At 37.7% G+C, this 24,615-nt stretch overlaps 1 protein-coding gene across 6 annotated transcripts in view; it reads right to left on the reverse strand.

Moving 5' to 3' along the window:
* Window positions 1-24,615, reverse strand: part of TTN (titin) — a 239,926-nt gene that overhangs the window by 146,396 nt on the left and 68,915 nt on the right. For all 6 annotated transcript variants that reach the window (XM_085552613.1, XM_085552615.1, XM_085552612.1 and 3 more), the window contains 39 exons: window positions 24,262-24,549; window positions 23,203-23,484; window positions 22,155-22,433; window positions 21,755-22,036; window positions 21,331-21,609; window positions 20,925-21,212; window positions 20,427-20,705; window positions 20,064-20,342; window positions 19,711-19,989; window positions 19,273-19,560; window positions 18,813-19,100; window positions 15,947-16,228; window positions 15,422-15,700; window positions 15,036-15,317; window positions 14,647-14,925; window positions 13,836-14,123; window positions 13,446-13,724; window positions 13,078-13,356; window positions 12,665-12,943; window positions 11,883-12,170; window positions 11,438-11,725; window positions 10,559-10,849; window positions 9,535-9,822; window positions 8,546-8,638; window positions 8,141-8,423; window positions 7,712-7,892; window positions 7,275-7,364; window positions 6,924-7,191; window positions 6,567-6,827; window positions 5,805-6,014; window positions 5,623-5,700; window positions 5,486-5,512; window positions 4,798-4,845; window positions 4,025-4,081; window positions 3,855-3,932; window positions 3,362-3,616; window positions 2,693-2,785; window positions 2,067-2,144; window positions 569-637 (listed from right to left, as the gene is read on the reverse strand). In XM_085552613.1, the coding sequence (XP_085408739.1) occupies window positions 569-637; window positions 2,067-2,144; window positions 2,693-2,785; window positions 3,362-3,616; window positions 3,855-3,932; window positions 4,025-4,081; window positions 4,798-4,845; window positions 5,486-5,512; window positions 5,623-5,700; window positions 5,805-6,014; window positions 6,567-6,827; window positions 6,924-7,191; window positions 7,275-7,364; window positions 7,712-7,892; window positions 8,141-8,423; window positions 8,546-8,638; window positions 9,535-9,822; window positions 10,559-10,849; window positions 11,438-11,725; window positions 11,883-12,170; window positions 12,665-12,943; window positions 13,078-13,356; window positions 13,446-13,724; window positions 13,836-14,123; window positions 14,647-14,925; window positions 15,036-15,317; window positions 15,422-15,700; window positions 15,947-16,228; window positions 18,813-19,100; window positions 19,273-19,560; window positions 19,711-19,989; window positions 20,064-20,342; window positions 20,427-20,705; window positions 20,925-21,212; window positions 21,331-21,609; window positions 21,755-22,036; window positions 22,155-22,433; window positions 23,203-23,484; window positions 24,262-24,549 (8,682 nt within the window). The remainder of the gene's footprint in view (window positions 1-568; window positions 638-2,066; window positions 2,145-2,692; window positions 2,786-3,361; window positions 3,617-3,854; window positions 3,933-4,024; window positions 4,082-4,797; window positions 4,846-5,485; window positions 5,513-5,622; window positions 5,701-5,804; window positions 6,015-6,566; window positions 6,828-6,923; window positions 7,192-7,274; window positions 7,365-7,711; window positions 7,893-8,140; window positions 8,424-8,545; window positions 8,639-9,534; window positions 9,823-10,558; window positions 10,850-11,437; window positions 11,726-11,882; window positions 12,171-12,664; window positions 12,944-13,077; window positions 13,357-13,445; window positions 13,725-13,835; window positions 14,124-14,646; window positions 14,926-15,035; window positions 15,318-15,421; window positions 15,701-15,946; window positions 16,229-18,812; window positions 19,101-19,272; window positions 19,561-19,710; window positions 19,990-20,063; window positions 20,343-20,426; window positions 20,706-20,924; window positions 21,213-21,330; window positions 21,610-21,754; window positions 22,037-22,154; window positions 22,434-23,202; window positions 23,485-24,261; window positions 24,550-24,615) is intronic.

Here is a 24,615-nt window from a genome sequence, read left to right on the forward strand (position 1 = left end):
ATTATAGATCCACAGCAGTGGTAGAGAGCAAGTGAATTTTCATGAAATCTGTACCTGTATTGTAGGCTAAAGTCTTAGACATATTTAGACAGTCAGTAATGACATTCTCAAAAACTGAACACAGAACAAGAATGGATGTAAACTTTACTATGTTAGAAACTAAAGATACAGATACTGTTAACACCAGAATTTAAAATAAACTCATGCTCAGATTTCTGCAATTAGTGTATCATAATGATTTCAAAGGTATTTCTTCAAAGAAGTATTAGGGCATCGAGACACTGTCATGTAAGTATGTGACAACAGTCAGAACAGATAAAGAGAAAAGTAAATCATAGTACATATCCACTATTTAAATACAAATCACAAAGACAGTCACATTGCAAACATGAGAAAAACATATCTTGTGATAGGCAAAATCATGGTAGACGTACATTTTACAGAATGGAAGCACGATCAGTACAACAGATCCAGGTACATGCACAGTTCAATATGTTCACAAGAGACACAAGAGTTCACATTGTACTAGAAAAATTGTAAAGTACAGTTGAAAGGTGCTGATCTTTACCTTCCTTTTTCATAACTTTTTCCTCGACGATCATTGGTGTAGGTTTTGCTGGTGGGATTTTCTTGGTAACTGTTAGCATTAAATTTGATTAATCAGATATGTATTTAGAAAAAAGATTAAAACAAATCTACAGCTTTTTAGGAATAGTGTTGAAAACACAACAAACATAATCTAGCTCAGCAGCTAAGCCAGACTCTTCAGATTCATGCAAAATGAGAAAAAGAAAGTGTTTACTTCATTTAATTAGCCACCTTCTGAAGGGGCTGGGTAACTCAGGACATTTAGTACACTGCAGGTCATTATCTTGACATATTTTGAATTCTAGCAAATGAACTCCTGCTGCAGAATGGTAAATGCTATGTGAGAAGAACTGGTTACCAAGAGAATAGAGAAGCATCTTAATTACAAACTTATAACTAAGGCATCCTGATAGACAATTCGGGCTGGAAATTTGAGGAAGATGGATCTTGAGCTTAGAGTGAAATAGTTTTTGCTGCTTGATGCAATTCTGCACTTCTTATTTTAAAGCATCCATTGTCAGTGTCTAAATTTCCTGTTTTCACCTAAAAAGCTTTTTGTCTTCCTTTTACAAAATACTACAGAAGCCATTATTACAGCTGTTTCAAAGACTGACAAATTATTCAGATCCATGTGAAATGAATCATAGAATTGCTTAGGCTGGAAAAGACAATAAAAAAACATCAAGTCCAACCGCAACTTAACCATACTGCCCATCTCTAACAACCCTCTGCTAAAACATGTCTGTCCCTGAGCACCACATCTGAGCTGATTTTAAACACATTCAGGGATGGTGACTCAACCACCTCCCTGAGGAGTCTACTCCAGTACTTAACAACCCTTTCTGTAAATAAGTTTTTCCTGATATCCAACCTAAACTTCCACTGGCACAAAGTGAGGCTATTTCCCCTCATTCTGTCACCTGTCACCAGTGAGAAAAGACCAACCCTACTCTCACTGTAATCACCTTTCACATACTGAAAGAGAGCAATAAAGTCTCCCCTCAGCCTCCTCTTCCCCAGACTAAACAGCTCCAGTTCCTTTAGTCTCTCCTCGTAGGGCATATTCTCCAAGCCCTTCACAAGCCATGTTACCCTTCTTTGGACCTACTCAAGCACCTCAATGTCCTTTCTGTATTGAGACACCAAAAACTGAACACAATACTTGAGATGAGACCTCACCAGTACCAAGTACAGCAGCAGGATTACTTCCCTAGTCCTGCTCACCACACCATTTCTAGTGCAAGCCAGGATGCACTGGACTTTTTTGCCACCTGGGCACAGGGCTGGCTCATCTTCAGCTGACTGTCCATCAGTACACCAAGATCCCTTTCCAACAGGCAGCTTTCCAGACACTTCTCCCCAGGCCTGTAGCATTGCCTGGAGTTATTGTGACCAAACTAGCATAGGCATATTAGCTAAGTAAAAATAGCTGCTACTTACACATAAAGGCAACATTAAGGTAATCAAACAGTAGTTACCCTCAGCCCGTTTGAGTTTTTCCTCTGCAACCCTCTGAGTGGTAATCTCAACTTTTTCATCAACAGGTTTCTTGACAACTGTAAGCAATACAAATATACTCATCATTTGTGTCATCTTGAAAATTATTTTTCAGACATAAAACAGGTAGAACTAACTTTTTCCCATTTAAGATGTGAGCATCCAGTGCATTATTCATCACACTTTTCACTGCCATTGAAAAATGGGGTAAAGGTATTTGAGAAATAGGCAACATGGCCCACCTTCCACTGAGAGATGTGCATTGATCTATACAAACAGTTCTCAGAACGGCAGCTTTCACTGGCTCAAAAACATCACCTTAGGTTCAAGGCTAATATATTGCAAGAGGGAAAGATAACAAGCTTAGACTGATTTTAACAGCAGTTCTGGTTTTGCTTCAATCATTTTGTCATATTCTCTCTCTGAAGGAAAATCTGAAGTGAGGGAACAGAAGCGTTGCCATGGCCCTTGGTCATGTCACTATTCAACATGAAGATCATTCTCTCCTATTCAAGGAAATGTGAATAGCCATTGCAGTACAGCTTGAAGGAGTAGCCTGAGAGAGGTCAATATAAGCACTGTTGTTACTTTTGCAAGTATGACATACCTTTATGAACTGTAACTTCTTTCTTTTCTTTCTTTTCAGCTGTAATTGCTGGAGGCTTTCGCTCAGGCACAGGCTTCTTAGGAACTTCCACCACTTTAAAAATAAAAACATTTCCTAATGATGGAAATTTCATTTTCTAAAGGCTCACAGAAGTAATTAGTTACATCATTATAAGATCAGGAAATTGAAACATACAGAGTTTTGAAGATTGAACTGTTGTAGTGCATTTTTTGGCTAATTTCCATATTTTTCCATTAAAATCCCATTCTGGTCATAGAGGCATACTACTACCTTAAACAGCTGAAGCATAAAAAGAATTGCAAAATTATGCCACCATTAGCATTTTAAAAAAAATAAAAAAATAATTTAAAAAAAGATGTTCAAAACATTAATTTTAAAAAAGTTCATTTAGAATATGTGAATGTGTGAAAATGATAGCAGAAAATATCCTAACAACTAAAAACAAAACAAATTACAAATTTGTAATTCATGTTAGTTTTTAAAGATGGCCCAATCTTCAAAGTTTTGTGGTAATCCTATTATACACCATAACATTTTCCATTTGTATTGACATCTTGCCATACTGGGGTCCTTATATTATCAAGTACCAGTTACAACTTGGCAGCATGTTTAGATTCAAGTGGTAAAACAGTTGTAATTCTTTAATACCTTCTTCATGAATTATTTGTTTTTCCTCATAAGCCAGTTCTCTTTTCTCATAAGTTTCTTCCCATTCCTCTTCCCCTTCATCATAACCTTCTTCCTTAAAATAATAATCATGATCTTCTCCATAATCTTCTTCCCATTCTTCATAAGCTTCTTTAGGCTTTTCATATATTTCCATTTTTTCTTCATGTATCTCTTCTCTCCTTGCCATAGATGTTATTTTGACCTCTTTGGGCTTCTCTGGCATTATCTCAGGAACTTAAAAAAACAAAACAAAACAACAATGTTATCATCATAGCCTGGAATCTGCAAAGTGTATTGGATGTTCACAGTTAGTGAAATTAGTTCTTCCTTGCAGACAGTGTTATGTGAAGCTTTTTTTTATAAGATCTGTAAGATTTGACATAAACACAGAAATCAAAGAGACATCTGTTCCAGAAAATAATTTCACTATTTTAAAGAGAGTATTTCTTTTGTTGTTTATTTTTTAAGTTACCTTCAGGTGGTGGGATTTCCTTGGGACCCTTTTTAACCACCTTTTTCGAGACTTTCTTTACTGGAATTTTCTTTTCTGCTTAAAATATATATATATGAAAATTTAAGTTAAAACAAAAGAAGACATAATTAAACATATGAACACAATCTAATTACTTCAAGTATTCTTACCTGGCTTTTTCTCCTCTGGTGGAGGAATGAGGGGCAGAAGAATAGGAATAGGGGCAGCTTGTGAAAAAAAAAAAAAAAAAAAACACAAAATATTTAGAATGAGTACAGTATTGACTTCTAATTGACAAAAAAACTTATTGCATTTCAAAAACAGGCAGAGATTTTTTTTACTACAATTGCAGAATAAGAGCAAAACCGGTGCTCACTCTGACAGTTCACTGTAGCTGGAGCAATGTAGTTTGAGTGGAAATCTATTGTCAACCTTTATTTGAATCATGATGCTTGGAAGCTTTATTTCCTAGCATCATTTTCCTTTTCTTGCTGGTAGTAAGTCATCCAAATTTAAAATCTTTTCCCTCCTGCTGCATCTCAAAGCATTTACCAAATTATCTTGGAAAAGAAACAAAAAATGAACTTCTAGGTCCTTACTAAACTACTAAATGTAGCAGAAACATATGTAATGCTTGTTGTCAGTAGACCATTAACGAAGTTTGGGGAGCTGGTGATATACATCTAATTTGTTTATACAACTTCAAAATTATCTTTGTCTTTCATTTTCTATTGACATATATGTATATTATTATTATTTTATTTTATTTTTATCCCTCAAAGTGCATTCCTATCTACATTTTTCACCTTCCAAGTCTATCCAAGTCAAGGCTTGCTCTTACCATATTGATCATATCAAGACCTTACCTATGATCTTTCTTTGAGGTTCCTACTGCCATGATATGAAAAGAGTACTATGGAACAATTATGTTCTATTATTTTACCTTCAGCTGGTTTTTGAGGTGGAACTGCTACCTTGGCATCAGGAACATCTAGAAAGTAAAAACATTTAACTGTGAAAAAAAAAATACATATCTGAATTTGCTGCTCTCAAGACTAGTCCGTGGTTTCATTTTTTCTTGCTCTAACAGAACAGTTATCTTGGCCCTCAAGCATAATAAACCCAATGTATAGATAACTACTTGAATTAATCTTTCTTTATGGTCAGATTTTACACTGTTACATTTTATTTCTATATATTGCTCACCTCATTCTGGAGTAGGATCTTCCTTAAGAACATTTAGAAAGGAAGATCATTATATATCATAAGGAAACTATTGCTGTCTATTTTGCTTCCTTACTTAATTACTTTTAACCTGCGATTAAACATTGATTATATTCATTGGTTTCCCTTCATTTCTGTATTCCTCAGTCATTTAAATAAACTAATTTGTGCTAGAGGATGCAGCTTCCCATACTGCTCAAAATAAGACCTCACACATGATGATAATTAATGATTTCAGATTTACCACAGTAGTTAAATAGTTCCTCATATATACAGGTAAGGAATATTCTTTCAGAGTGTAGGTTTGACTTACTACAACCAGGAAAACAGGATAAAGCAGAGAAATGCATTCTATCTATGATAGATAACAGACATGATCTTGTGCTAATATTGTGTGTGATCTTTACCTGGAGGCTTCAACTCCAGTTTGATTTCTGCAAAAGAAAAATACATTTCTTTCAGAATTATTTGCTCCAGAATCATGTTTTAAACTCACAAATTTGCAGATGCTATGATCACAAATTTGTTTTAAAAATCTGCTAACCTTTGGTTACCAGATAGAGCTCTGCAGTGCTTCTTGCTTCTCCCCTTGGTTCAAGACGAGCAATTACAGAGTATACACCTGCAACAGCCAAGAATTTTATATTTACATGACTTTATAAGCAAAAAAACACACAACAAAATCAGACAAAGTGGCATCAGTCCAAATAATTCATTAAATTTTACCTTCATCTTCTGCAGTTACATTGTGAATGGTCATATAATGACAACGACCTTCACTTCTGAAGCTGTACTTTGGGCTTTCTCTCAGTTCAGTGGGGCCTTTATACCATGTCACAACTGCATCATCAAAGGACACTTCACACTCAAAGGTAGCAGATTGGTGTTCGCTTACTACAATGTTCTGTATGCTCTTTGTGAACTGAATTGGTTCAGCTGTTTTAGAAACAAAAAAGAAATAAATTATTGTTTATCATTCAGGCCATTTATCTTTCATGATAATAACTACATTATAGTAAGGTATAGTAACAAGTAAGGAACGCAAGTTTCCATGTACTGTGAAGTTTTCTACATAAGAATGAAGATTAGAAGATGGAAGAATATAAATGTAATAAGATTGCTGTAGATATATTATACAAGAGAAGTAATTAGGAAAATAAAGAGAAGGTAAAGAAAAATTAAGAAAAAGAGGAAATCAAGGAAAAAGAGGAAAATGCGATAGCATCAGAAAAGCAGGAAATACAAGAAAATAGGACTGACGATTTCAGCTCAAGATGTCATTACTAATGATGACTTAGTTAAAAATATTAAATTACACAAATACAATAGTATATATGGTTCAAAGAGAAAGAACATCTTGTATGATCAATTTCCAAGTTTGAGGATATTTCTTTAATTTCCTTTTTATTTTCATCTTTTCTGTTAATGGAATATCCAGCAACTGTTTATCACAATTGTAATAAAGAGATTCCATATCTGTTTACAAACCTTCAATGGCCAGATCAGCAGTTGTTTCTAGATTGTCAAGTTTGCAGGTATACTGTCCCTGGTCTTCTGTTCTAACATCCTTGATGATGAGTTTGTGTACTTTGTCGGAGACTTGTGTTGAATATCTCCCTCCTATCTTAATTGGCCTCCCATTTCTATACCACTGAGACTTGGCATTTGGGATAGAAAATTGACAAGACAGCGTGCATGTGTTTCCTTCCTTGAAAGTAGTGTCATGAAGATGCCGTTCAACTGCAGGCTCTATTAGCATGTTAAAACATATATTTTAGCAGACATCTTGCAGTAGAATAAATAAAGTAAAAATTACTTCAAATACACAGCTCAAAATATACTTACCAATCACAGTTAGCCTAGCACTGGCAATGTGTGGTCCACACACTATTCTGTAATTTCCTTGATCTTCAAGTTGGCAGTTCCTGATTTTCAGTATGTGGCGATCACCTTCAATTTTAATTTCGTATTTGTCACTGGAGTCCAGTTTCTGAGTTCCCTTGTACCATGAAAGTTTAATTTCTGGATAGTTAATTTTAATCTCACATTCAAAGACAGCATCTTCATCTGTTAAAACTGTCTGATTTTCAATGTCTCTTATTAGAGTAACAGGCTGAAAAAATATTAGTTTAAATTAGTTTCATGTTCCTTGTTACGACTTTGAATATTTCATGAATCAGGCTAAAAATATGTTACCTCTGTCTGTGTGAGTCGTTGCTGAATAAATGCTACAAGTTCTTCGAACTCCTGGTCCTCTTTTTGAGCCTTTTCTGTGAGCTCAATTTCCTGTAAGAAGACAAAATGCGCTCAATGATTAAAGGATACTAAATGCCGAGTTGGCATGCTTATCCAACAAAGAATTAGTTTCTACATCAAATTTGATGTAGCAATACTGTAACTAGCCTATCTTCCTGTCTTAGAAATAGAAGCCACACAGTCAAGACAGAACATACTTGGCCAGAAGGGCCATTCCTTCTTTTTTTGGTTTGAGCATGCAGGAAATTGAGAACTATCAGTAAAAGATCTGAACAGATTCCAGAAAAGCCTGTACAGAGAGTACAGGTCACCATGTCTGTTCACAAGAACTTTGCTACTCTTAACAAAAACAATGCTGCACTTGCAATGTATCTTACCAATCTATGGCTTTCTTCCTCTCTGGTTTGCTTTAGTAACTCGAAAGCTTGCAGGAGGCCGCGGAAATCTGTAATTCCATACATGCGAGCATATTTCTCATATTCTTTGGGATCAACATTTTTGAGAAGTTCTAAGATATCAATAGTTTGTTCTTCAGCTTCCTTCTTTTTTGTTGGAATTCTGTTCAAACCAACAACATAATTAAAGATATGGTTTCACTTTCTTAGAAAGATGTTCACTGAAAAATAAACAATCAACTTAGAACTGCAATATACAGCACAGTTCTCTAGTGTAACCTAATCAGATGCTTCTATTTTCAGTACACAATTATACATGTATAATGAACATTAAAATATTATTTATCTGTGTCATATAATCAAAAATTTCTGTGTTGTTGGCAGAGTAGTTTATACAAATTCTGTGCATACTTTTTCAGTTTTCCCCTGACATCCTCTTCAACAACTTCTTGCTTCCTTTCTTCAACTTGCAGGTTGACACTCCTCTCAATTTCACCATGTTGATTAAAAGCTATACATTTGTACATCCCAGAATCAGTTTTTGTTGTGTCCTTTATTTCCAGTCTGGCTTCATCTCCTCTCTGCTGGATTATAATGCGACCTCCCTGGTTGAGTTGTCTCCATTTCCCCTTCATCCACTTAACATTTGGAAGTGGGTCTCCTCCAACTTTTGCAATAAACGTTGCAATGGTCTCTGCAGAAAGATGCAATGAGGAGGCTAAGTCTTTTCTAGGTGTTTCTATGACAACAGGATATGACCTCAAGCATCACTTATAAGCAAATAGAAAGCAATGTAATTTTAGAATGAATTCTTACTTTCCATGACTTTGACACTCTGAGGCTCTGATACAAAATAAAGCTTTCCTTCAATGTCTGCTTTCTTAGCTGATGGTGCAGCTGCTGCTTTTTCTGGGAAAAAAAAACAACACAAAACCAAGATTTACAGAATCGGTTGGGTTGAAAGGAACCTGAAGAGGACTTCAGCTGATTGCCCAGCGCTTTCTAGATGATTCTGAACATTATGGACCTCTCACTAACTTCAAATATGTCAGTTATATTTCACAGATACAAGTTCATAGATGGATATGCGAATAAGATTCATTCTCTAAAAAATGTCAGTTTATAATGAAGTATTTTCTGTCTATTTTTTGAAATGTTATTCTGAGTTATTTGCATTTTTTTTAAAAATAGTGATCTGTTGATTTTATTTATTCCTTTTGTGTAGTTCTTATCTTTCCTGCTACCCATATAGAGACAAACAAATTGCTTCTACATATTACTGGACCTTCATTACTTGAATGCATTGGTAAGACAGGTCTCTACATGGAAAGTCTCATGTTACGAAATATTTATATCTAGTTATAATTTCAAAATGCACTGGAGCTTTAACAGCTTTGAAGCAACTAACTTCTAAGGGCACATTATGAATCAAATTCCTTTCATATTTTCTTTTAATAAACACCACTATTACAAAAAAATAACATGCACAGTTGAATGTAATTTTAATTACCTAAGCTTTCCTTTTTGTTAAATTCTGTGTTTAGGTTTCGGAACTAAATTCTTAATACTTTCAGTGAGGATATACTTTTTGTTTGACACTGATCTTGCACAGTTCATATTACTATTTTAATATAAATTATTTTTCAATAAACTGGCTCCCCTAGATTGTGTAGTTTTGCAAAGAACTAAAATATACTAATTGTGTATTAGGAACATATTAGTATCTTTGTTCCACACAAAACAAAACAGCATGGAATTTTGTTTTAAATTCCCATTGCATGCCTTAATCTTGAATTTAACTGTACCTTTAACTGTCACTTTAGATCTGCAAGTGTCAGTGCCAGCCACATTTGAAGCTTTGCATACGTATTCTCCAGAATCAGTTTTGGTAACTGCAGTAAGTTCCAGAAGAGCTACTCCATTAGCAAAGCTGAAGTTGCATCTTTCTGAAGCTCTTATTTCTCTTCCTGCCTTCAGCCACTGAATCCGGATTGGCTCTGATCCTTGGACATGGCAGCTGAGCTGCAGGGTATCACCTTCCTGTGTTGCTGCTGGCTGAAGAGGCTGGTCAAAAACTGGAGGCTTTTTAGGTTCTGAAAGGTGAAAATGCTTCAGTGAATTCTCCAAGGAAAGTATGATTAAGAGTGTAGGAGAAAAAGAGATGCATGTGATTCTTAAGAAAGAAAATGGCAAGGAATGAGCAAGAATAAGTCTGAGAATACTAACCACAGTTTTAGAAAATATAATCACTATCTAGGCAAGCATTCAAGAGTGCTTTACATAACACATGTTCTGCACACAGTAAGGACATTCACATGAAAAATTAGTAGAATTGAAGTACTGCTATTAGTCTGCAAAACTACATAGGCAGTGGTAGAGAAACAAATATAGAATCTCCTGCAGCAGCATTAGGACATAGTGCCATGCTGCCCAAGCTGAGTTGTAAGTGCATAGAAAAATTGCTATATTACACACATATACACACACAAAGAAAAAAGAAAAAAGAGAAAGAATGATTGAAGATTCAACCAAAATATCATGTTAAAGATTTCAATGTTTACTTTAGATAAGTCATAGTAAATAGTGAATAAGTAAGGAAGCCACTCCCTGAAGAAATTGTTTGATTAACCCCAAATTGAAAGGTTCCTTGATATTGTGGTTCAAATCAGATTTATCTTGTCCATCTCAATACAAATTATTGATGTTAAGGTATGCAAACACATATAAGCATATGCAGTTAATTTATTAGCTGTACAAGTTCATAAGATAGAAGCTGTATATTTGCAGCTAACAAAGAAAAGCAAGAAGAAAAACAGAACTTTAACTAACCTCTAATAACAACAGAGGATGTACACAACACACTTCCTGCTTCATTAGACACCTTGCAGGTATATAAACCAGCATCTGATTGCCCTACGCTCTTGATATGCAAAAGCAAGGTATTGTTTTTGAATGATATTTCGCAGTGAGGACTTGAATGAACTTCTTGATTGTTTTTATACCAAGAAACAGTGAGAGGTTGAGAGCCAGCAACCCGGCCCTCGAGTTTAAGTTCATTCCCTTCTGTTTCTTCTACCGCTTCAGACAGTTTCCTGGTAAATGTAGGTGGAGTTTTTCGTTCTGTAAAAAAAAAAAAAAAAAAGAACATAGGCAACAAACTTGAAATAAATAATTCTAAAGAAATAATTTCAAGAAAGAAAAAAAAAAAAAAAAGATTGGGAACATTGGGGAATCAGTATTTCCTCTCATTTAAATAGGACTGTTTTTATATATATTTTTAGTGAAAGTAAGCCAAGATCAAGATCAATAGCAAGTGTCTTAATCATACATTCACTGTTAGTTGATTTTCCTATTTTCCTGTGTGCATAAAAGCAACAAAAGCAACAACAAAAAACCCCAATTCTTTTACATCGATCTAAGGAAAATGATCTTAAAAACACAAGATTTTTGTTATCAAGAAAGAAATAAGTCAAAGACTATAAAGAAATTAGTTTGAAGAAAATATTATTTCTTTCCTTCTCCCATTGTTGTTGATGACCCTTCCAAATTCCTTCCAAAGACTCATATGTACTTCCAGGCAGGTGTTTTTGTGGCAAATCATAAAAGTTACACTGCAAGTTTTTTCTCAAAGTTGTCTTGCAGCAATAAGGCTAACTTCCCCTTCAATTAAAAGAAAAAATTACACATAATGTATTATTTATTCAGTACCTTTAACATTCAGTTGTGCTGTACAAGAATCCTTTCCAACTTCATTGCTAGCATAGCATGTATACTTTCCAGAGTCTCCCCTGTCAACTCTCAAGATGGTCAAATGGGCTATGTTTTCTACATAACTGATCTGATAGTTTCCTCCTGTTCTGATTTCCTGATTATCTTTTGCCCAGGTGACTCTAATAGGCTGTGTTCCAGAAATGTGACACTCAAAGTCAGCACTTTCTCCAATAATACCATCCACAGGTGTAATTGGGGTATCAAAAAATGGAGGAGTCTTCCCTTCTGAAGAATGAAGGAAATAAAAAAGCATCATGTTAACATCTCAATTTGCTGTAAATCTCTAGGAAATAAATACTATTATTTTTACAATATTAAATATATATATAAAGTAAAAGTAAGTTTTCAGATATTTCCATTAAATAATTCACAGCCCACAGACCTGTAAGGACAAGTTTGCCACTAGAAGAAGCAGTTCCAATAGCATTGCTTGCTGTGCAGGTATATTGCCCCATAAGGCTCTTGTCAGTCTTCAAAATCTGCAGAGTTGCTACATTATCTATGAAGGATGTGTGAACATTGTAGTCTTCTTTTACACGTACATTGTCTTTAAACCAAGATACTTCAATAGGTTCCGAACCAGCAATGCCACAATCAAATGTAACTGGTAAGCCAACAGTTTCATGAACATCTCTTAATTTTCGTGTAAAAGAAGGAGGAAGTTTACGTTCTGTAAGAAAACAGGTATTGTATGATGAGTGCTTTCAGAAGGTATGCACCTGTTGTAGTGCTCACCAGTAGTCACTGATTAAGTGATTCATACAATGGGTTTCTGCTAATAACTTAATAAGAATTTTATCCACTATATCATTTAATTTGGGAGCTGATGTATAAAGGGCGCATTGCATTTGGCTGTAGGAAAATATACAACCATTCTGCTCTCAGTTACCACCAGCAAGCCTATTAAACACTTAGGACTGTCAGGCAGAAAAAATCAGAAAAATTTCCTAAGTGTGTAATGAAGATGTAGAACCTTCAATTCCTAAAGAAGAAATGGGATCAGTGAGAGATGAATTTCAGTTTGTTTTAATGGAAGGCCTTTGCTAATAGAAGACAGGAAAGAGCAGAGCTTTTAAAAAGGAAAAACTAATCTTAGTTTTTGAAAGAGCAAATATACTTAAGAAATGTAGGCCATTTTCCTAATTTTTAGAAAGAATTATTCACCTTGAACAGTAAGCAAAGAGGATGAAGTAGCCTCCCCAACAGTGTTTTCTACTTTGCAGATGTACTCCCCACTGTCACCACTGTCTACTTGACTGAAGACCAGAGTGGCAACTTGGTTCTTAAAGTGCATCTTCACAGTAGCTGTTCCTCTCAGCTTTGTATCACCTTTGTACCATGACACAATCATCTCTGGTGTTCCAGCAACCTGGCACTGTAAGGATGCAGAATCCCCAACAGTCACCTGCACTGGCTCCAAAGGTGTAACGAAGTAAGGTGGTTCTAAAGAACAAACACATTGTATTAGTACAAAAAAAACAAAACAAAAAAACAACAACAAAAAAGTATGGCACAGTGACTACCAGAGGTTGAAATAACAGCTGATGAAATTATATTATATTGGCTTGATGACGCACCTAGTACTGTAATTGCACCATGACAATTATCTTGTCCAGAGTCATTTTCAATATGGCAAGAATATTGCCCCTGGTCTTCTAGTTTGCTATTAGGGATTTCCAGTATAGCAGAAGTTTCTGTAGTGGTGATGCTACACTTTTCAGAGTGTTTTAATATTACTCCATTTTTCTTCCATGTCACTGAAATTGGTGGAGTACCCATATATGTGCATTCCAAGATTAAATTTTTTCCTTTCTCTACACTTAGATCATTCACCTTCATCACAAACTTTGCTGGTTCTATAACAAACAAGAAGAAGAAAATAAATTAAGGAAAGCCAGAAGATTATCTCTATTAAGAAGTGTAAGAAATGGTAGTCTGCACAAACCTTTGACAAAAAGATGCGTTGTGCAAGAGATCTTCCCTGCCTCATTAGAGACTTGGCAGGTGTATTCTCCACTCTGTAGTGGCTGTACATCAAATAGCTCCAGTTCGGCAACAGAGTCTTGCAAGGTGATGTTGCATTTGTGTCCTGGTGCTAGCTCAGTGCTACCTCTAAACCACTTAACTTCCAATGGAGGGGAGCCTTTTATGATACTTGTAAATGTGATGTTTGCTCCAGATAGAACATTAAATGGTTCGGGTTTCTTCACAAAAGATGGTGGTTCTAAGCATGCAAATGAAGCAGACAAAGAAGTAGTACAGTTGATCTTCTAATGAAGATTGTGTAACAAAAGAATTTTTGTAAACAAATTTGTGTCATCTGATAGATACTGACCTCTAACACTCAAAAATGCACTGCATTCATCAGATCCAGCTACATTAGTAGCTGTACACGAATAAGTTCCCATATCAGATTCCTGAAGGCCATTCACTTTCAGAGAACAAGTATTGTCTGTAAGGGTAGCCTGATATTTGTCTCCACTGGTAATCTCCTGTCCATCATAAAACCAGGAAACAAGAATGGGCGGTGACCCATAAACTTTACACTCCAGCACAGCGGAAGAACCCAGTTCACCATATGTTTCTTTCAGTTTTCTTGTGAAAGAAGGTGGTATAATACGATCTGTATTTGTTTAAAAAAATAAAAATAAAATAAATGAAAAGCTACTATACAGAAGCTTAAAATATAGAATGTTCTCCATGTATCATAAAATCAGTTAGGTTTCTTTTGCTGTACATGCATTACCAAACTGCTCCTGCATGTCTAAGTCAATGAGAAGTAGACAGTTGATGATTAAGGATATGCTGGAGCTCTTATTCACACTTTTGAAGGAAAGGATGGGTTGGGTTTTTTTAAGTTTCTTTTTTAAAGTATTTTTTATACAAAACAATATTGCATCAGTTGTCTGAAAAAAAAAGATGCTTGGATTAAAGATGAAGAAATGAAATCCTTGCAGCAATTCCTGCCCCTAAGATGTTAGGTAGGCATCTATACCTGATGCTTGTCACAGTCATGTGCCAAGAACTGAAAGGTTATAGAAGAAGTGAGACTCCCAGACTGCCAGTTGTAAGAAAGAGTAAGCTATATAAAGGCATTGTAAAGGAACTTTTTATCAGATATGACTCAAATAAAGTAGTCAACTAACCTGAAACTTGCACTGAAGCAGTGCAGCTGCTTTTACCAACACTATTTTTCACCTCAAAAGTATATTCTCCACTATCTTCTAATCCTGCATTGAGGATCTTAAGCCCCGATACTTTGTTGAAGAAGCTGATTTTATATTTATGGTCAGTAGACAATTCATTCCCATCCTTAAACCATCTAGCAGTAAGCTCTGGCGTGCCATCTACTGTGCATTCCAGAGTACAAGAGTCTCCAGCTGTAACTTTCACTGGGCCAGGCTTCTCTACAATGACTGCAGGTTCTGCAATGAGACGTAAATCACATTTTAAAAATCAACAATGCAAGAGTTATTAGTACTATAAAAACCGAAATTATTTTTTGTTGTTGTTTTTGTTATCCCATGCTACCCACCAAGCACTGTTAGTTTGGCAAAGCATTCCTGAAATCCGGCATCATTTTTTATCTGACAGATGTATTTCCCAGCATTGGTTGGTTCTGCATTTCCAATCTTCAGAGATGCAATGTTTTCTGAATAGGAAATCCAAAGATTTTCACTTTCTCTAATGATCTCCCCTTTGTCTTTTAACCACAGAACAGAAATGGGCTGTGCTCCTTCAACTGAAGCCTGTAGTTCAATTGTCTCCCCAACCACAACAGTAACATCACTCAGCTTTTTCATAAAGGTTGGTGGTGCTATTTAAGAGAAGAGTGCAAAAAATCACAGTTCAGAAAAGGAAAATAGGAGAACAATAACAGGAACAATGACATTCCAAGAAGGTGACAATCTGTATACAAACCTCGCAGAGTTACAGAGCCAATGCAGGAGTCACTTCCCACATCATTTACAGCTTTACAGTGATATTCACCAACATCTGCAGTGTCCACATTGAGAATGTGAATACTAGCAAGGTAGTTCTCAGACATGACCTTGTACTTCTTGCTGCTCCGAATTTCTCGCTTGTCTTTATACCATGAAATCTGGAATGGAGGTGTGCCCTGAAGCTCACATTCCAGATGAACATCAGACCCTTTCAAGGTCTGGACTGGATGAGGCTTCTTGGTAAAAGCAGGGGGTGCTGAAACAAAGGAGTTAAAATTTGTGTTATTTGAGCAGAGCACATTAAAGAAGTGAGAGTATTCAAGCAGTCAAACTGATACAGAACAAAAAAGGCAAACAATAGATAAAAGAGATTTCCCACAGCATAACAAACAGGCAAGAGACTTGCAACTTTTCCAACAGGTTTTGTCCTGTCTGATTAAAGAAAGTGAGATTTAGCAGCTTTTCCACACAGAAAGGCATGGGGAAGAGCCTGGTTTCTCACCTTTCACTTTTAGTGAGGTGCTGGTGCTAGCACTACCAGCTGGGTTCTGGGCTTCACAACTGTAGTCACCACTGTCTTCAACACTGAGGTTGTGCATTTCAAGGACTGCCACTGAATCCACAAAGGACATACTATATTTTTCACTTGGATGGATCTCATTTTCTCCTTTGTACCAGATGACTTTAATTTCAGGAGATCCACCCACTTTGCATTCATACCTAGTAGAATCATGCTCTTTCACAAGTCTTGAAGAGTCTAGTTTCTTAATAAACCTCGGTGGTTCTGGAAAGCCGAAAATGGGAGACAATGCTTTAAACTGCACTGATATAAGCAGGTAAATACTTAACAGAAAATATAACTTCAGGGACTTATGCAAATAATCTAATTTTGTAATTTCTATGTTGTTTATTATTATTATTATTTCAAGTTTGTCCAAAATGTAGATTAGGCAGCAACAAATTCTCTGCTAGCATTTCAGTTAGTTTCTCCTTATTTTACTTTCCCATTCTACTTCTCTTTTAATGTAGTCAGCTTAGATCAGCTGATGTGTGGTTATCTTTAGTAATAGCCTCTTGAAATACATGGATAACAACTGGTAGAAATGCAAGAAATCAAACTATTTGGCTAAGAAACATTAAGAAAACTTATGCTCATTACTACAGCATCTGCTTTATAACTTAATAGGTCATTAAGAATTGATATGGTCAATAAATATACCAAAGTTAAAGCCCTTCACATATTCGTTACAAAGCCAAACATAAAGGTGCATACAAGGAAGAAAAGTCAAGGAGGTTAGGCATCACAAATAAAAGATGTTCAAAACAGTTATTCTGGGAAGACTTATGAGATGGCTGGTATTATTCAAAATGGTTATAAAGTTCCTGTGACTGAACGGTAGGTTTTTACATTTTTTTACTGTTAGGAGTGAATGTTTGATGCATTACATCAAAAGTAACATGTGGATAATTCAGAATCACAAGACTGAAAATGCCTGCATCAAAGACAGAAGTAGTAGAATCATGAGGTGGTAATGTGGGCGAAGCCAATGGATCTCTCGACAGTTAAGTGCCTGTTTACGCATCTATCTGCAAAGTGTAGGAAGAATATCTGTTTTATTCTGGGTTCCTTCAACATGTGGGATGTTTACACAACATCCTATGTTGTTAGTAACAAAACTTCCTTAGAGTCCCTAAAAATAGAGATCATATCTTGTTAACCTGAGAACTCCTGAAATATCCGTAATTTACTATCAGTTTCATGTCAATAAACAGATGACTACCCGTATGCATGCTAACAGTTGCTGGCCAGTCACATTCTAACTCAATTTCTTTCCAAAACTGAGAATACAGCTTAGTAAAGTGCGCAGTACTTTACTAAGTAGTAGTAGTAAAGAAGTAAGAAAAGACACTAACTTCCCAAAATTTAGAAAGAGACACTAACTTCATAAATTAAAAAAAAAAAAAAGTAAACCAATTCATACACAAGATTATACTTACAAGTATTGTAGAAATTGCATGACAAATTATGAGAAAATTCTAAAGAATGTAAGTCATGATAAGATTAAAAACATAAAAGTATCAATTCACAATTTTGTGAATAAAGAGTTGAAGAGTAGCCAGATTAATAGGGTTAGTCAAGATCCTTCTATGAAGAGTATCTCCAGTCAATAGAACATATTAGTACTGTTATCATTCACAATAAATGAAATTGTGATTCTGGTGGAAACAAGTTTGTAATCTGAAAGAGATTTCTTTCTTTAAAAAGAGATTTCTTTAAATAAGTTTTCTTCCCACAGTATTCCAATAACTTTAGTAGGTCAAACTATACAAGAACAGAATCTCTGTTTGCCATTGAGGCCACAGGTAATGCAGTTTGCCACAGACCTCATACACCCAGAGAGAAAAATGCATATGGAAAGAATATACTCCAGATCTATCGAATACATTTGGCTTGTACTTACTAGAAAATCTTACTAGTGGTGGTTCAGCTTCTTGTGTTACTTGTGTTACTTGTCTAAGAGTAGAAGCTACAGTATTTAGTCTTGAAATGTTTGCGTCCATTTGTGTGTTGTTTTGTTGTTGTTGGTTTGTTTGTTTTTTTTTTACCTCAGAGCTTACATAGTTAAAGAAAATAATGCCCTGAAACAATGGGAACACTGAAATTCATGCATCATTTAAGTAGCTTGTTTTATATTTGACCTTTCAGAAAATCAGCAGGAATAAGATATCCGGAACAGCTATAAATATATCCAAAGTTCCCACCTACATTAAGGAAATTACAGTAAGACGCAAGTGCCACTTATAAATGGCCAGGTTTAAAATTAGATCTTCGAAAATCATAAGATCCACACACTGTGTGGAGAAGTGTTGGTGGTATAATTGTTTTGCCACCAAGTCTACTCCTAGATTCTCCAATTTTTCCTGTTCAACAGTGGTTTTCAGTGATTTCACACTGGAAGAGTGAAAATATTTGCAGGAACTGAACACATGGTAAAAACACATTTAAGACTTTTAAGACAGTTTGCTTCTTTCAGCTACCTTTCCATCTTCTGGATCAGATAGTGAATGACATTTCTGCAGAAAGACTTTAAAAGTGGACAGCTTTTGCTGGCTAATGGGATCATTCATAAAAGCACAACATGGTACTAAGTCAGTTTTAACATTTCAGTGACAGAATTTCTCAAGTAAGACTCACTGTACCAGACCAGAAGAAAGATGAATAAGCACTTAAGTATTAAAATAATATTAACATGAAATAACAAATCTCAGTGTACCCACTTGAAAAGACTGTTAGTCTCACATATGCACTATTTAGGGTGCCACTTTGCAAAGAAAAGCCTGCTGAAAAGTAGAGCTCCCAGCAGTACCTTGTACAGCTAGCTGGGCAGCGCACGCATCCTTTCCAACACTGTTGCTGGCAGTACAGGTGTAGAGTCCAGCATCCCCTTTGCCCACTTTTAGGACCACCAAGCTGGCCATGTTTTCCACCAGCATCATCTTGTAGTTGCCACCTGGGCGGATCTCTCTGTTGTCTCTGGTCCATACAATCCTCATGGGTGTGGAGCCAGTCACATGGCACTTAAAGGTTGCACTTTCCCCTAGAGCCACATCAATAGATACTGGCTTGATGTCGAAGAAGGGTGGTTGTAGATGTTCTGCGAAGAGGAAGGCATGGTAGATCTCACCATCAAACTTCACCACACACCTCACCACACTTCCATGCCCACACTCCCTTACCACCATACAGTGAGTAAAGTGAGAGAAAGAGTGAAGAAATAAAAGAGGAAATAGATACTAAATATCTCTGTTTAAAAGCGAGATACAAACCTGTAAGGAGAAGCTTGGCACTGGAAGATGCAGTCCCCAGGGCATTCTGGGCAGAGCAAGTGTATTGGCCACAGTAAGCCATACTAGTTTGCAAGATCTGAAGAGTTGCAACATTATTTAAGAAGGTTGACTGCACATTATCGCTGTCACTTAAGAGAACCCCATCCTTGTACCAAGTGACCTGGAGAGGCTCTGAGCCATTTATACGGCAATCAAAAGTCACTGGAGCACCAACAGTCTCCTGAATATCTTTCAGTTTCCTGGCAAATGTAGGTGGAAGTTGACGTTCTGCAAAATAATAATAATCACCACTATAAGTAGGAAGCTACACTGTCAACCTAGAATTACTTAATACAGAATCTAGTAAGAACCCCCTTCTGTAGACAACAAAAAGTTTCTACAAAATACCCCAGGAAAGAGTTGCCTTAAGCCCATCACCTTTAACAACAAGTAAAGCTGTGGAAGAAGCAAAGCCAACACTGTTTTCTGCTTTGCAGGTATATTCTCCAATGTCACTGTCCTCCACGGTGGAGAATGCCAGTGTGGCCACATTATTCTTGAAGTGCATTTTGTAAGCCTGTGTTGATCTGAGTTTGGTGTCTTCTTTATACCAAGACACCTTGATTTCTGGTGCACCACCTATCTGGCATTTTAAGACCAAGGGCTCGCCAATCTTCACCTCCACACGGTCCAGGTGTGTGATGAAATAGGGTGGTTCTAGAGAGGAAAGAGCATAGTGAGTAGAGGCAGAACATCACTGGAGTACCCTAGGGGATCAGGGTGGTGCGTACCTAAGATGGATACAAGGCTGTGACAAACATCCCCACCCGCCTCGTTTGACACCTCACAGGTGTATTCGCCTTCATCACTCTTGGTGCTGTTAAAGATTTCAAGAATGCCAGATTTGTCAGTAGTTGTAACACTGCAGCGTTGAGACTGAGCTACTGGTGTGCCATTTCGTTTCCAGGTAACAGAGATGGGAGGGGTTCCCGTGTAGATGCTTTCCAGAACAATGGACTTCCCTTGCTCCACACTGAAATCACTTAACTTCTTTGTGAAGACTGCAGGCTCTGTGTGGAGGCACAGGTCAATAGGGTGAGGAACAAGTGTGGCAGTGCTGTAGAGGCATGCCTATGCATAAACACAACACACACCTTTCACAAAGAGTTGAGTTGTGCAGGAGGCACTGCCAGCATCATTTGTGACCACACAGGCATAGTCTCCACTGCTCCCTGGCTCTACGTTGAACAACTGCAGCTGTGCCTTATACTCATCCAGAGAAATGGAGCAGGTGCTGTCTGGCACCAGCTCCCTGATGCCTCGGAACCAGGTGACTTTGAAGGGTGTACTGCCCTTGATATGGCTAGTGAATGTCACACTTGATCCAGGCAAAACTTCCTGGGGATCAGGTGTCTTCACAAAAGAAGGTGGTTCTAAGGGTAACACAAAGAAGTGAAGAGGGAGAAAGATGTTAATAGGAGAGTTCCTGTTGGGGATGAAACCTAAAACAGGTTTAAAATAAAGAGAGCGCAAGGGAGAAACCAGAAAAAAAAAAAAAAAAAAAAACCAAAAAAAACACCATGAAATAAGATGTATGATATAAAGAGGGAAGAAGTATTTTGTAGAAGAGTCTGTGACAGTTTTCCACTGACCTTGTACAGTCAAGAAGGCACTGCATTCATCAGATCCAGCCACATTAGTTGCCACACAAGTATATGGCCCTGTATCTGTGACATCCAGGGCATTCAACTTCAAAGCACAAATGTTATCCAAGAATGAGATTTCATACTTTTCCCCACCAACAATCTCATTCCCATCCTGAAACCAGGCCACAGACATGGGGGACGTGCCAGACACTTTGCACTCCAGCAACACTGAAGATCCCAGCACCCCATTTGTTTCCTTTAATTTTCTTGAGAATGAAGGAGGAACAAGGCGATCTAAGTAAGACAGTGCAGAAGAATTATAAGAAAATGGCACTTGATTTTTTTCCAGTGAAAAGCATAAATAAATAAATAAACACCCAAACTTCTGTCTTTAAAAAGATAGATAGCTGACCTGAAACATCAACTGAAGAAGTGCAGCTGCTGTCCCCCACCTCATTGTGCACCTCAAAAGTATACAAGCCCCTGTCACCCTTCTCTGCAGAAAAGACTTTCAGAGTAGATATATTGTTGAAAAAGGTAATTTGGTATTTGCGGTCATTCCTCAGTTCTCTGCCATCTTTGTACCACTTAGTGATAAGTTCAGGTGTCCCCCCTACTTTGCACTCCAGGGTAAAAGGGTTGCCTGCCATGACTGTGATCGGCTCAGTCTTCTCCAAGATGACTGCTGGTTCTGAAACAGGAAGGAAGGGGGAAAACACTTCATCAGGAAATCCACCTGCAAACCACTTAGCAGAGGATATAAGCAGCAAATTAAGGTGGTAGAGGAAACTGCGCAAGTCACAAGATATGGTACCTGTGGAGTAGGCTATACCCACCTAGGACCTGTAAAAATGCAGAGCACTCCCGCATACCAGCATCATTTTTAATCTGACAGATGTACTTTCCAACATCTGCGCCCTCAGCACTGGCAATCTCAAGAGTTGCAATATTGTCCATAAACCACATTTGGACATTTTCACTCTCCCTGATAACTTCACCCTTGTCTTTCAGCCATACAACAGAAATAGGTGGGGACCCTTCCACCACTGCCTGCAGGGCTGTTGCCTCTCCAACGAAGATTGCAGTGTCACTCAGCTTCTTGGTAAACCGTGGGGGTTCTGATGGTAAAAACAAGGAGGTGGAGGAGAGTTAATCACACATGCCTGCTTGGAAGAGGCACAGCCAGGAGATCAAGAAAAGAAGGTGCTGGTATTGTTGATCCTTTAAAATACAAACCTTTGAATTTCACTGGGCAGGTGCAAGTGTCACTCCCCACTTCATTCATTGCTTTGCACTGATATTCTCCAGTATCTTGAGATTCCAGGCTGAGTATATGAAGACTGGCAATGGAGTGCTTTGCTGTTACCTTGAACTTCTTGCTGCTCCGGACCTGCCTCCGGTCCTTGAACCAAGCCACCTCAAAGGGTGGAGTCCCTGCTATCTCACACTGGAGGATAACATCCGAGCCTTTAAGTGTGTCCACAGGGCTCGGCACCTTGCTAAAAACAGGTGGTTCTATAAAAAAAGAATCACATCATAATGTGTGAGACTGCTTCCCTGGGTAAGTTTCTGGATAGTATCAAAAGGCAACATATTCAGGAAAGAGCCCTGTACTTCTTCTAAATCCATATTTATTCTCCAAATACATGGTCTCACCTCTAAAAAATGCTCATCCCCCCCCCCCCCCCCCCCAATATCTCTCCAGGAACTCATTTGAAGCACTCAGAATCCCAAGGGCAGAAAAATACGGCACTTCTGTATCATTATATCATATCAGAATACATTCTGTATTCTGTTTGGAATCAGAGCTCAGCATCCCTCCCCCAGAGTCATTCTCTCCCCTCTCTTCAGGACCATATTCCAGCTTCCTCCACCTCTTTCCAATTACAAAAGCTATGATCAGTTAGGCTCAGTGTAAAAACTCCCCATTATTTATTAGATTTCACTCCTGCCTGAGTCAATGTATAAAAAAGGAGGCAGTGATGGCTGCTCTCTCACCATGGCTGGTGCTCCATCTATTCCATGCTTCTCTTCTGAGCCAGCAGCCTTGCCTTATTCAGCTTACAATTGACTTAAATGGGGAGGCAAAGGAGTGGCTACACAGTTCAACACCCACTACCACTTCCTGCCTACTTTCTGCTGCCTATATCATATCCCTATTCTAATGTGAGAGTGAAGACACTGCCCCAGCAGCCAGGACTACCAAGGCAGCAGCTCCCTGCCTGGGGGTGCAGCTAGAAGTGGGATCGGGATTCTGGTGGTACATTGGAGCCATGCTGCTGACCTTTAACTGATACTGAAGTGCTGCAGCTGGCAGTGCCAGCAGAGTTTTGGGCTTCACATATATAATCGCCGGCATCCTCAGCACTGGCATCCAAGATAGTTAGCACTGCTGTAGATTCTACAAAGGACATGTGGAGCCTGTTGCTCATCTGGAGTGCCTGATCGTTCTTGTACCATGTGATCTTGATCTCTGCTGTGCCAGTGATTTTACATTCAAGTTGAACTGTGTCTCCAAGCCTCACAAACCGCAAGGCTTCAGGTTTCTTGGTGAACTTGGGAGGTTCTGCAGAAAAAAAGTACGTAGAGAATGACAGCATGCATTTGCCACGCGAAATCTACAGTGCTGAGCAAGAGTCACAGGGAGCACAAGAGCAGTGGAGTGCAACAAAGAATGAAAGATGCAAGAAGGATTAAAGATGGCAAAAACAAATACAACTAGGTTTTGCCAACTCTAGAACTGTAAAAGACACTTGAATGATGATTGTTCCACTCAAGAGAAGCTTTGCAGTTACCTTTGTGGGGTGAAAATGTTCCAAGCACATCACGAAGGTACTGACAAGCCCATCTCCCCCAGGATCTTACCCCAGGAGCAGTAGAAATGGTAGGTACAGTTGCACTTGCTTGCATATCTTTAAGGCATATTTCTGCATGAAGAACTTAAGTGACTTATAATCTAGGTTAAATCAGTAATTAACAACTTCAACTGAAATATGCAAGGTAATTGTATTTTACTATTGAATAATCACTATGTGTGAATACCCCTGTAATTCTAATTTAAGCACTAATAATGAAGTAAAAAGCAAGGAGAGTATCATGTGCAGCTCTCCATACCAACAAAGAGCTTTGCAAAGAGTTTTGTCCCTTGGAGAATTGGCAGGTGCACAAAGTTTCTATTGGCACAGTATGAGAGCAGAAGAGTCATCTCATGGCACGTCTGCTTTCTGAAAAACTCCTTTCTATTTATTTCCAAGCTGAAAAGGGTGGAAGATGAGGCTCACTTACAAAGAGGACTCTTTACCCAAGAGAAAGAGAACATGCAAAGTTGACTTAATCACAATACCTTTCACACTCAGTTGGGCTGAACAAAAGTCTTTCCCAGCTTCATTACTAGCCTGACAAGTATATTGGCCAGAGTCTCCTTTACCCACTCGGAGCACTCGAAGATGAGCTGTGTTTGCTACAAATGTAATATTGAAGTTTCCTCCAGTTCGGATCTCCCGACCATCCTTGGACCAGGTGATTTGTATTGGCTGGGCTCCAGTAACGTGGCATTCAAAATCAGCACTTTCTCCAAAAGGCACATCAATAGATTCTGGCTTAGTATCAAAGACAGGTGCTTGCTTGGGTTCTAGAAACACAAGAAAACAATATAATGCTCGTATCTCATAGAAAAGTTAATCCAGCACACAAATAC

Source organism: Coturnix japonica, chromosome 7 (genome assembly GCF_054131305.1).
Source record: "Coturnix japonica strain WE chromosome 7, WE-NBRP24, whole genome shotgun sequence".
Classification (NCBI taxonomy): domain Eukaryota; kingdom Metazoa; phylum Chordata; class Aves; order Galliformes; family Phasianidae; genus Coturnix; species Coturnix japonica.